General features: G+C 38.3%; 1 protein-coding gene across 1 annotated transcript in view; it reads left to right on the top strand.

The window, feature by feature from the left end:
• The window catches only part of CPE (carboxypeptidase E), a 58,820-nt gene that overhangs the window by 30,926 nt on the left and 15,732 nt on the right, over window positions 1-12,162 (top strand). Inside the window, exon 2 of the mRNA XM_062574937.1 lies at window positions 10,738-10,934. Within this exon, the coding sequence (XP_062430921.1) occupies window positions 10,738-10,934 (197 nt within the window). The remainder of the gene's footprint in view (window positions 1-10,737; window positions 10,935-12,162) is intronic.

Genomic DNA, 12,162 nt, shown 5'->3' with positions numbered 1-12,162 from the left:
CACCTGCATAAAATTTACATACCATGCTACAGATTTGGAAGGTAGGTCTCAATTCTCCTCTTATTTTTACTGCTTCACTATTGGACTGAATTGCTGAAGTATAACAAAGTATTTCAGCTGGTGTCTTATTACCTTTTCTTTAAATATAAATGCCTATGCAGCACGCATGGGGAACGTGCTCAGACCAAAGCTTGGTACCACTGATATCGGTAACAAAATTCCCTCTGTTCTTATTGATGAAAGAATTTGCCCTTAGATAACGGACAAGAAAAGTGTAATTTCACTGACATGATGTTTCCTCCTGCAAGAAAGGGCCTCTCATGTACTGCTACTAACACAAAAGAGAAAGAAAATTTCAAGTGGGATGAAAGAGACCACACCAAAATGGATTTGCTGTAGCTTTTTGTATTACTCCGAGGAAGAAAAATAAAAGAGACAGTACTAGAAGGAGCTGCTCAGTTTCTGGTCCTGCTCATGGTTGCACTTTGATGTACTTGGTGTAATGGAGGCACAGGTGGTATAATTGGAGGAAGTAACTATTATTCAACCTTCTGTAAAGAACTTGTCATGTTATTTTTAAATAACCTTTAAGCTTGCCTGCACTTAGAAGAATAAATCCTAGGTAGGTTTATTTTATATTAAATTGCACAAAGCTCTATTGCCATATATAGAGCTCATTATAAAATTTCTAGTTGCTCAGCTGCTGGTTCGCTTGCTGCACTTTTAACTGCCGTTCAGGAACAGGATTGTGATTTCTGTTGTCCTTGACTGTAGACCATGTGGCCAACAGTTACCTGGCCCTCTTCTCTTAATGCAGAACTGTCTTACTCCTCTTCAGAAGGCAAACCCGGTGGAAACTCTGGGGAAAGCTGATGACGATATCAAAATTTTATGTCTGTTTTTAGGACACCAGAACGTGTATCCCTGAGCAGACATAAAAGCTGTTACAAAATTTTTGTTAAGCATTTGTTTCTTTCTTAGGAAGGCTGTTCTGTGTCTCACAGCTGGATAGCTGTTCTGTAGATTGTGGTTTTGAGGTCAGTGTCTTTTTTTTGGTGTATGTTTTTTGTCTTTTTGTCTCAAGCTACCTCATCCAAGCTCAAAATGTCTCCGGAAAGCATTTTGGCTCCACTTTCCTCTGCTATTGAGACAAAGGGTTTGCCTGGTTCAGCCATTTGACATCATTATTCTTGAGTCAACAAACTGTTACATGACTCATCTTACGCATCAAGCTTGAATTTATTAGCCTTTGCATCAGTTTAGCTGCTTCTCCCTTACACTGCCTAAGAATACCCAACTTCTTTCATTTTCAATGTTAGAGATGATATGGGGGACATTTTATAAAGAGTATCTGTATGTCAGACATGTATGTGAAGCATTGTGTGAGTCTGTGAGATGGATCCCTCTAAGCCTTCAGGTCTGCATTTCTCCCTGAATGAATAAATCTTAATTAAAAGGTATGATACTTATTTTAAGTAACGTTTAATATTTAATTGAAAAGCTCTGTGTTGCAATGTTGTATAGCCAGGCTATGTGGAGATGCAGTGTTGCTGGATTATGAATCTGGATCATTTTGATACCCAGGTACCTCTTTTTCTACTTCACACTGACCCAATTTAATAGTTGTTATATCAAGAACAAAGGTGATCAAGTTTCAATTAGTTAGTTGGTTATCATATAGCATTCATACCTTAAATGGAGAAACCTAAGAGAATATTAGCTGCTAAAATCAGGCTGGAGATGAAGTGGAGCAAGAGAAGAGATCACAGTAAATCACTTCTTGACTTCACCTAGTTTACCTGGTTTTTAAGCCCACAGTGCTGCTGCTGTTTCCTGAAAAAAATAGTTAACTTCTAAAAGAAGGGAGTGCTCAGTTTTAAAATTCTTTTCCTTCATATCAAAAAGGTGATACTAAAATAGCACTAGGAATGAAAGAAGTTAACTGAGTATTTCTTAATTTCTGAGGATACAGAAATAAATCAAGTCATTTATGTGCAGACATAAGGCTAAGAGATGGCCTCTCTTAGCCATCACAAATCAACCTTTCATATTTTATTTTCCAGAAAGGAGCAGTTTAACAGCGTAAAAAGCTTTTGTTGCCCACTCCTTTCTTCCTGTAATTGATTGCAAAAGGGCGCATTATAAATTTTTCTGTAAACTTCCTAGCCTATTATCTGAGAAGCAAAGATCAGTAAATACTAGGGCTCATCTAAGTGAGGAGAGCTAAACAAATACATTAAAGCCAAAGCCACTCTTATTCTGTAATGAGTTGTCTGCGTGGTGTGAGTGTGGAGGGCTTGTTACAGACCTGTATTTATGAGGACATTTATCCCTCTCCATCTGTTAGCAATGGCCAATGCACTTGAGCATCATCTAACTGAATCACAAGTCTGCAACGCCCACAGATTTTGTCACACCTTCGTGACAAAACAGTCGTGGAATAAAATAATGTTCCATTGCTCAAAAAGCAGGAGGGTCCGGTATGTGCAGCGTCAGTGGGGTAACGAGTGCCATTGCGGTGCCGGAGAACGACTCTTGGAGATCAAGGAAGTTTGAGGACAGGAAATGGCTTTTTATTACAGCTACTCCTTTATCCTTAAACTCAAAGAATGTGTTTCCAAGGACCCAGAATGTCCTCCTGATGGAGGTTACAACCTTTTTATGTCATAAATAAGAGAAAATATGAGGAGTTATGGCCGATGACTCTGAGTGCTCTGAAGGCACTTTCCTTACACATGCATCACACCGCGGTGAGGCTCGGGGCCCAAGGTGACACAGCCCTGAAAGCTGCCCCAGCTTGCTTTCTTCCTGAAAGCAAGGCCTCCCCGCGAGTACGGGGACATGACACCCCAGGGGATGAATCGTGGCCTGACTTTACTCCCTGCTCCTCCTCCTTCACATTTGCTTGCTGCCCTGGGCACTGCTGCAGAACCAGTCCCCGTGCGCGCTGGCCTGGCGGTCGCCCAGCAGTGGGCTGCTTCTGGCGCTTTGGTCCTCCTGGCCACCTGTGTGGCTTGGAGAAGCTGCACGGTGAACTTGCACTAGACCTGAATACTGCAAAAACTACTGTATACAGCAAAATAATCTCCCCCCCCCCCCTTTCCTTTATTTTTTTGTTTTCTTCCAGTAAAAAAGAGAGAGCTACTTCTGTTTCTTTGCCGTCTTTGTCTGGCATTTCTGCCTACCTCTTTGACTTCAGACTGGGCTCTGGATAAAAATGGGCCAGTCTACACTTTCATTTCTTCCCTTTGCAAAATCAGGATGAGAACAAAGGAGACCCCCAAGTCCCAACTGTGTTACCTGCTTGTAACTGGCATTTGAACTAGTTTAGCTTTGAAATTTCCCATATATTTATTTAATGCAAAAGGAATGAAATAGGCAAACTCAGTCCTTTCAAACTACTGTGACAGCTGGCAGATTCTTCCGTCGGTGAAGTGAAAAGGCTGATTATATGTTTTGCTGAAGAGATAAAGCTTATCAAATGAACTCAAGAAAGAACTATCATAAAAACACATATAAATTATAGATAAAGTTTCTCTTCATCAAAAGGTCTATTTTCACGATAAATTGACTGATTAAAGAAGTATCTTTGCTCTATGCACCAACGAAAATTGGAGGGATATAGCCAACGTTTTTGAAATGAAAATTCACTTGGTCACACACATATATAAATAGCAAAATTCACTATTTTGCTGAGCACAGTGGGAAGGATGAACAGAAGCCGTAGTATTCTGCAGCCGGTGTCCCAAGGGATACGTGGAGAGTTGCTTGTGTCATCTCTGAACTTCCCATGTCCTTTGCAAAGAATCCCAGGGTGTGTTTGGGTTCATTTTTTGTCCTACCAGTGACAGCAAAAACATGGGAGATGAAAAGACTGGGCATGTTCCATACGCTGCCACTGACTGGTATAGGTGCTTCAGGACAAGTCATTTAATATTTTGTTTTCCCACTAACCTCATCTTCAATGCTGAGCTAACAATACCTGCCCTTGTAAAAATATAAAGAAAATTGATAAATGCAGAGTCTAACTGATTTTTCCTAGAGCATGAAAAATTCGATGTAAAACCTACCTGATTGATCTGGTTGTATAAATAGGTATTTGCTACTTCTAAATTTTTGATTTTTTAAATCTGTTTGGAACTTCAAAGACTACTTTTAAACTTATTTACATAATTTCTCATTTTTCTAAGAAGTCAGGGCTTCATGCATATCGCATTTTGGTGTTCCTTATTAAATTGAGGGTTTTGACTAAATAAGTAAATTTGATTTACTTTATAAATTCTTTATTATCTAAAGAATCATCATTATTTCAGATACACAGCCTCACCAGTTCATCTGCAATAACAACGATCTAATAGACAGAAAACTGTATTCTGTCATCTACTAAAATAAGTGGGCTTTACCCCGTACACCTAATTTGGTGTAACTAATGCACACTTCAGTGTAGGCACAGGATGCTGAAGGAAGATCAGTACTGGAACGTGCCAGGAAAGAGCCATGCCTGGAGGCTCACCAAACAGAGCAGATGCTTTGCCCACTTCTTGTGGGAGGCTCTACCAAGTCCTGTAACTACTGGGTTGAGAGTGGGTTGTTTGAAATCTGAAGAAAGCATCAAGCCGCACAGAACCTTTGTGGTGGAAATGACAGTCGTGAGAATGAGGTAATCTTTCTGGAGTATTTACTTTCCAAGGCAAGGACATTAGATCCCGTTTCAAAACCCAACTGACAGTCTTTGTACTCAGTAGAACAGAGGTCATATCCGAATTTATAAATGTCAGTTATTTTAACAATGCCATGTTAAAAGGGCAGCAGAAACATAGCTGTTCTTCATGAGGTTTCACTCCTGGTTTAATACACTGCACTGAGTTTGTTGTTAACTTTAATTTCAAGCAGTACTGTTCAAATAATTATGAAAATTTCCAGAAACAGTTTGGGACCAGTCTTGAATCAAGGCCATGAAAGATATATGTATGACTTTGTTTTAAAGCAGGAGCTTGCTAAAACTTCCTTGAATTTCTGTTCCTCCTATTTTCTTCTCCGGGAGTTCTCTAGCAGTTAACAGCAAGAATGTGAAAGACGTGGATTTTTTTAAAGCCTTGAGTGTTGACCTATTTCTGCTTCCATTAAAGCCAGCTGTTAAACTTCTATTAGTTTCTCTTCGAGCAGCGTTAGACCAACACTATATATTTGTAAATTCCATCCTAAATTTATGTAAGACCCGTATAAGGATTTAGAAACTAACACTGCATTGCAGCTCTGTCTTTCAACACTGCATTCACACAAGTCAGAGAGATCAGCGTTTCCATTGAAATACTGTTAAGGCAGGTTGCCTATGTTTAGTTTCCAGGGTGACAGAAATCTAAATGTTATAACTCTCTCACTCTTTCTTATCTCACCTCTTCATTTATTCCTTCTTTCCCTCTCTCATTTTTTTCATAATCCAAGGAGAAATTCATTTCATAGTCCTTGGCCTGCCATGTAGTCTCTGGAGAATTTCTTTCTCTTTGAACTACTGACAAAATTGTAGAGCATATGAAAGTCCCCAAACACATTTATATTAATGAAATTCTTGGCAGCAGGAGTTCTGGGATTTTCAATACTGTGTATCTACATGAACATTTTACTGGTTTCCATATTTAAAAATGACAGGCAACTGTAAGTAATCAGAAACACAAAGTCTCTTACAGAAACACTGCTTGCTTTTCCATAAGAAATGCAGGAAAACAGAAGAAGGACTCCATTTTTTAAGGGTATTTCAGGTTGTTTGCAGAACAGTTCATTAAGCACTTAAACTTCCCAGCAGTTATTTTTTCTTCCATATGGCTGTGACTTCCATGACTGACCTATTATGCATTTTCATGTTAACTAGTTAATGTTAGAGCATGCCGAGTGCAATGACGTTATCTTGATTCATCGACATTACTTAGACTCATAGTATATTATTAGTAGCTGCTAAACTTTTTGTAGCTATAGTTTAGAAAATCACTGTCCTTACAAATCAAATGTGTTTTAACATACCTTTTAATTTAGCAGAAGAGGTGCAGCCTGACCTGAAAATGGCAGTGGTTAGTTACCTTTAATTGAACAATCTGTCTAATATTAATCATGTCCGTTCTGTTTCTAGGAAACTACAAAAGGCCTTAGCTGACAGTAACGGCAGAAGCGAATAGTAACATTTCACTATGTTTGTCAGTTTGTCACCAGAAAAGCGATATTTTAAAATATTTTTTCCTCAATCATTTATCAACTTCTAATGTACCACGGAGTCAATCTAGGAGGATGTAAAAGCCTTTTAGAAGCAGTAATGGTGCAATGGCTTACACTTCACCAGAGGAATTAAGATATTTACAGACTTGATTGTTGTATTTAATTTCTTATGACTTGCTCCAAAAGATGTTAGTATAGACCCGTTCATTTGTCAACCTGGACCATTTCTAACAGTGAGCTGTTTTGATAGGAAAAGAATCAGAATTTGAGATGAGCTACCTCAGATTTCCTTTTAGCTTTAGCTGATCCTTTAGCTGATGATAGTATTACTGTATTGTATGTATATAATGATGGATTTACATGGCATATAGGGTTTTCTTGAATAACTCTTACAGGATTACCTAATAATGTTAACTTTAATTTCAAGCAGTACTGTTCAAATAATTATGAAAATTTCCAGAAACAGTTTAGGACCAGTCTTGAATCAAGGCCATAATTATATATACCATCAAGACTGGTAATTATAGCACTACATAATGATAGGTAATACTGTATTTTCTTTACAGATGAGGAGAATGAGTCACAAAGACTTCAAACGCCTTAGGCTTTCGCTCTGAGTGATGCCAGTCTTTAGGTACACCCAACCTCGACTGAATATGTAGGGCGTTGTGCCTGGGCGTTTAGACTCAGAACACTAGCAGTCACATCCTGTACTTGAAAATCTGGGTTTGAGAAGAAAAAGCCTCATAAATTGTGGGGGCTTTGCGTGGGCCTGGGAAAAGATGCCATTTTGTCCTGAACCGTCTACAAAATATTCTTGCCTAATTTTTCCCATCTTTTTTCTGTATTGCCTTTTTCCCCTCAGTTAAGATCCTCTCCTCTGGGGGCTTCCAGGGGCTTGGGACATTGGCCAGCACTGACAGGGAAGCAGCAGATTCATCTACACAGCTCCCGACTTAAAACCAACAGAGTAGCTACACTGGGGACTCATCCGCAGCAATCTGAAGATACCTCTGGGCCAATCTACTGTTAAGCTGTGTCGTGTGGAAGAAATGGACAATTTGGGGTTCAAATTATATATAAATATTTATAAATGTCACCTTCATTGTTACACAAAACATACTTTTTATTGTGAGTGAGAGATTATCTTTTAGAAAGGCATTACTAGAAAATTGATAATGGTACTTAAATAAGAATTTTAAATATTAAGTCAACAGAAATGTTCCTTTCTGTTTATCACATCTTGAACGCTGGGAATCCAGTAAACCCTTTTCTTTTTTTTTTTTTTCTTTTTTTTTTTTTTTTTTTTTTTTGGGTGTGTGGGTGGGTTGAATAAACAAGAAAAAACAGTTTATCTTTGTGCTTCTCCCTTAAAGCCACTTTCAATTCTTTGCAGTGAAACAGGAGCACTTCTACTGGTTTGGAGGAACCGTTAAAAAAATTACATTTGTGTCCAACTGAAATTTACAAGAGTCTTTTCTTAAAAATTAAATCCTTTGAGCAAATTATAGTTAGAGAATCCTATGAGGAGTGTTTAAGGTTTTCATTAAATGACTCATGAAAGATTAATGGGAAGAGCAGCTATTCCTCTTGCTGAGTAGCATGCTAGCAACAGGGGACTGTATTCCCTACGGGGTGGGCTGTTTTCCAGAGAAACCTGAAGCTTTTCAAAGATGTCCAGCAGGAGCTGTTGAATGACTGAACCCTGAAATGGAGAAGGTGGGAAGTAGTCTTTCAGTCATCATGTTCTTAGATGGACCTAAGCGGACTTAAGGACTGGATGATTGGCATCTTCAGCTCCTGAGATATCCGTGTTAGTCCACGCAGTAGAGGACAAGGAGTCGATTCGTTCAGAAGCAATAGTGGGCCTAGGAAGCTGACTGCATTACAACTGCATTACAGCTTCAGTCACTAAAACGCAGGCCGCTGGTCTTGCTTAACTCAGCCTAACAGTGCAATGGACATTTTCTGTTGGCCTTAGTTAGTCTGCCCTCCAGCTTAGACATTATTGTCCTAGAGAAAAAGATGATTGGAGAGGATTTAGGTAAAAACAGCTCACAAAAGGATTTCCAGAAGGTACATCCTGAGTTGCAAAATTTACCCTAGCATGAAAGACAGAAATGCAAATGCAAATTAATGGCTTCATTAACTGCAAAATTGTATCAGTGGATATTAGCCTGAGGGGACTCCCTCGGCTTTTTCGGTACCATGGGGATAACTAATAACCTTAACAGCATTGTCTCTTTTTCTAGAATGGACTCCCTGACTTTGCCCATGGTAGAAAGGGACAACTAAAAATAAGCGAGTTGCTAAGCCCTCTGCAGACTACTTGTAGCATGAATTTGTTTCTGCTGAAATAACAATACCAATCCAGTTTGCTTTCTTGGAGCTGCTGCAAAGCTTAGATGTGAGAAGGCTCTTTTGCTCCATTGCTCTCTCAGAGATATGGTGTAGTGCTGCGAGGAGGAAGAGTTTTCCTATAATGATAGCATACAATGTGTTATATGTATTTTTTTTTCTTTATCTGTCCGAAAACTATAGTTGTTTCCTTTCACTGAATGTTGCCTTCTCTCATTTTGTAGTATAAAGAAATATTACATTCTAGACTGATTCTTCCATGCCACAATGCATGGAATACATAAATGTTCACTTTTATAATTCTTCTTTCTAAGGCAAATAGGGCTGATTTGTTTAGTTTCCTTTCATAGGAGATTTTTTTCCATATTACTAGTGATTCTCTTTACCTCTTCCTGAACTCCTTTTAGCTCTCAATACCCTTTTGAGATGGGCCAGTAGTACTGCATTTATGCTATAGATGATGCTGTGCTCTTGGTCACTCTAGAGTTTGTGCTTATTTTCACAAACCCTTTTAAAACCTGCTACTGTGTCTTCAGGGCAGGGGGTAAGTAGTACCTAATGGGAAACATATTTCTAGTCCTTCTTTTGTAAAATGTAAATTCCTGTAAATTCCTGCTTGTAAAATTCAAGTGGGAAGAAAAGGTGATTAATGCACAGGGCTCGGAATCATGAGAAATGATTTATCCTCCATGGCTTGCTGGTCATGTCCTAGGGAAAACCACAAAAGGCAAAATTTAACCATGTTCATATTTATCACAGCAACAGATTTGGCCATTAGCTTATGAAACCGTTTTCCCATGAGTGACATATCAATGTACATTTGCAGGAGTATTGAGTATTTGGTGCTGTGTATTCTAATAAGTAGTATCCATCCTTTTTAGTGGGATCAGATTGATTGCATGGTCTCATTACACCTGACTAGACCTCTAGTATACTCTGGTATAGATAGGAAGAAATAGTAAATAGAAGCACAGTACCAAAATGGGGAACAGAGGATTTTAGTCACAATGATGAAACTCTTTGGATAAAATGAATGACTGAAAAAAAAACCTTTTGTGTCAGAAATATTAGAGATTAATTCACATGTACAAAAACATCTTAGCTGGAAGGAAAACAGTCATGGTATAAATAGCACTGTCTGCCAGCATGTTCTCACTGGATTAAGGTTAACAAGCACAGACTGAAGAGTCATAAGTAGATAGGGCTATGTGCTTGCTTAACAGTTATTTAGGCCTTGTTCATGTTGCACTCTTCCTGCCTTGGATTTGCCCCTCTGATAGTTCCAAAGCCTATTCAAAGATATGCAAAGTGTATCGTTAGCATCATGCTCGATTAAAGCTTTTTTAACAGAAAACTTGCAGCTAAAACAGAAGCGATTAAGAAAAGGGCTACAACCCGGAAAACAGCTGTGCTCTTCAGTGTGGATATCTGACAAGCAGTTATCCTAACACATCGCTGGAACTAGGGCCCTACAACTAGAGCGTTGGCTTTCTGAAAGACGTATCCCCCACACCTCGATAAGGCTGCTCTTGTGCCTTCCTCTTATCTAGGGACCTGCTAATGTGACTATTGAGCCCTGGGCAGTACTGAAATGTTTGTTTCCAGTTCAGCGTGAACTACCCCTTTTATGAGTTAGGTTATTGCACTTGCTTCGGGAAGTCTGGCCTGAATATCCAAAGCAACTGCTGCGGCAGAGCTTCCAGATCGCGGGGAGCAGCAGCTGTTTGTTGAGAATGTTTTGGCAATTGCAGTTTAGTGCATCTGTAGTGGGATCAGCTTAACCTAACCTCAGGGAGAACTTGAAAAATGAGCATCAGTTTACATATTTACAAGCTCCCTAAGCAAGACATCCTCTTACAATATTGAGCTAACGGTTACATTGGAAACCAAGAGCGCTAATGTTAATAGCACTGCTTCACATTTATTTTGATGTACTCTGTTTGCATGTGGTGTCTTTTCTCTGCTTTTGGCAAAGAGCTGAATGAAGATGGCTGTTCGTTTAGCTGGAGTTTAGAAAAAAAATCTAAGTCTGCTTTTCTGAAAGAGGCTTGCAGCTTCCTTGGGAGACAGTGACCAGTCTCAGAAATAGCGATGGCCGCATCTCCGGTGCGTGGTGTGTTGCAGCCCTTGTCCTGTGTCATTCTAAGACGTGTTCTTCCTTTTTTGTTGCAGGGGAGCCAGAATTTAAATATGTTGGGAATATGCATGGGAATGAAGCTGTCGGAAGGGAATTGCTCGTCTTCTTGGCTCAGTACCTATGTAATGAATACCAGAAAGGAAATGAAACTATTATCAACTTGATCCACAGCACACGTATCCATATCATGCCATCTTTGAATCCAGACGGCTTTGAGAAGGCAGCATCCCAGGTCTGTAAGGCTACTGGTAATAAGAATAGTTATCGATGCCTATATCAGCCTTAGGCTCGTAATGGAACCTGAACTGACAAATACACCAACTTTTGCCAGGTTTATGGTGATTGTCAGATGGAACAACCTAACTGCAGTATTTTCTAATAGGACCGTTCTTCTTCTTCTATTTAACAGTGTGGGTTATGAACTTCGGTTACTACTGCAAATGGTTTTCAATCAAGAGGCATTTCTAAGTTAAATGAATTCGCTGTACTTTAAAATATTACAATGTTTTTTTCCCATGTATACTCTTTCATCTAAATTCACTGACCAAAATGTTTCTGAAACAAGTATCGTATTACTAATCATATTTTTTTATACGTCATCTTTCAGAAGTGGCAAAAAGGGATATTTCCATTAAAAATATTCTCATGTAAATGCATTTATGCATTTCCTTCACATCCATCATTCACATTCAGCATAAAACAAGCATAAAACTTTGCAAGACATTTTTAAAAAATAAAAGAAAAAAATTGATTTTAAGTCTTAGGCATGAAATACTTTCAATTAAGCTGTTATTCAGAAAAATTTAACGTATTATTTAGGATGAAGAGTCAATCAAGAAAATGTGGTATGTTACTGTGCAGTTAGAAAATAGAGGCCAAATAGGATTTTGTTATGTAGGGTTTTTAATATGTGTTATGTAGTAAACAAAATTAAGAATTTTCTTGTTTTACAGGACGTATGGATTATTTTTATTAATGTAAAAATATTGAATCATTCTATGCAGATTTCTATTTATGATTAAATAATTCACATTTTATTAAGCTGCTTATTAAACTGATTCTCACGAAATCTTTTTATTAAAAAAAAAAAAGAACTATTTTAAAACATATTCAATATTATGTCTCCCTCTAGTGGCAGTAAAGCAAAAGCTGTCTTTAAATTGGTGCAGTATTTTACTTGTTAGAAGTCTCCTATCTATTGTGATTCTAATTTGGAATTTGAAAGTTTCGCTCTTGAGTGAAGTATACTTGCTTTTGCAGAACTGCCTTATACAATTGCATACAATTTATGATACAATTTTGCTTTTGTGCCGCTCGTTCTAATTAGTGATATATTGATCTTATACAGTGTTTAACAGTATTAAAACCAAAAATCAAACCAAATCTACTTTACAGAGTACTGAAAGCTTGTAGAGACAGCCTGGAGAAAACTATGCACTTGGTGGAACTGAAGGCATTTC

This window comes from Rhea pennata, chromosome 4 (assembly GCF_028389875.1).
Source record: "Rhea pennata isolate bPtePen1 chromosome 4, bPtePen1.pri, whole genome shotgun sequence".
Classification (NCBI taxonomy): domain Eukaryota; kingdom Metazoa; phylum Chordata; class Aves; order Rheiformes; family Rheidae; genus Rhea; species Rhea pennata.
The sequence above is the reverse complement of the archived record's forward strand: the minus strand, read 5'-3'. Positions and strand labels throughout refer to the sequence as shown.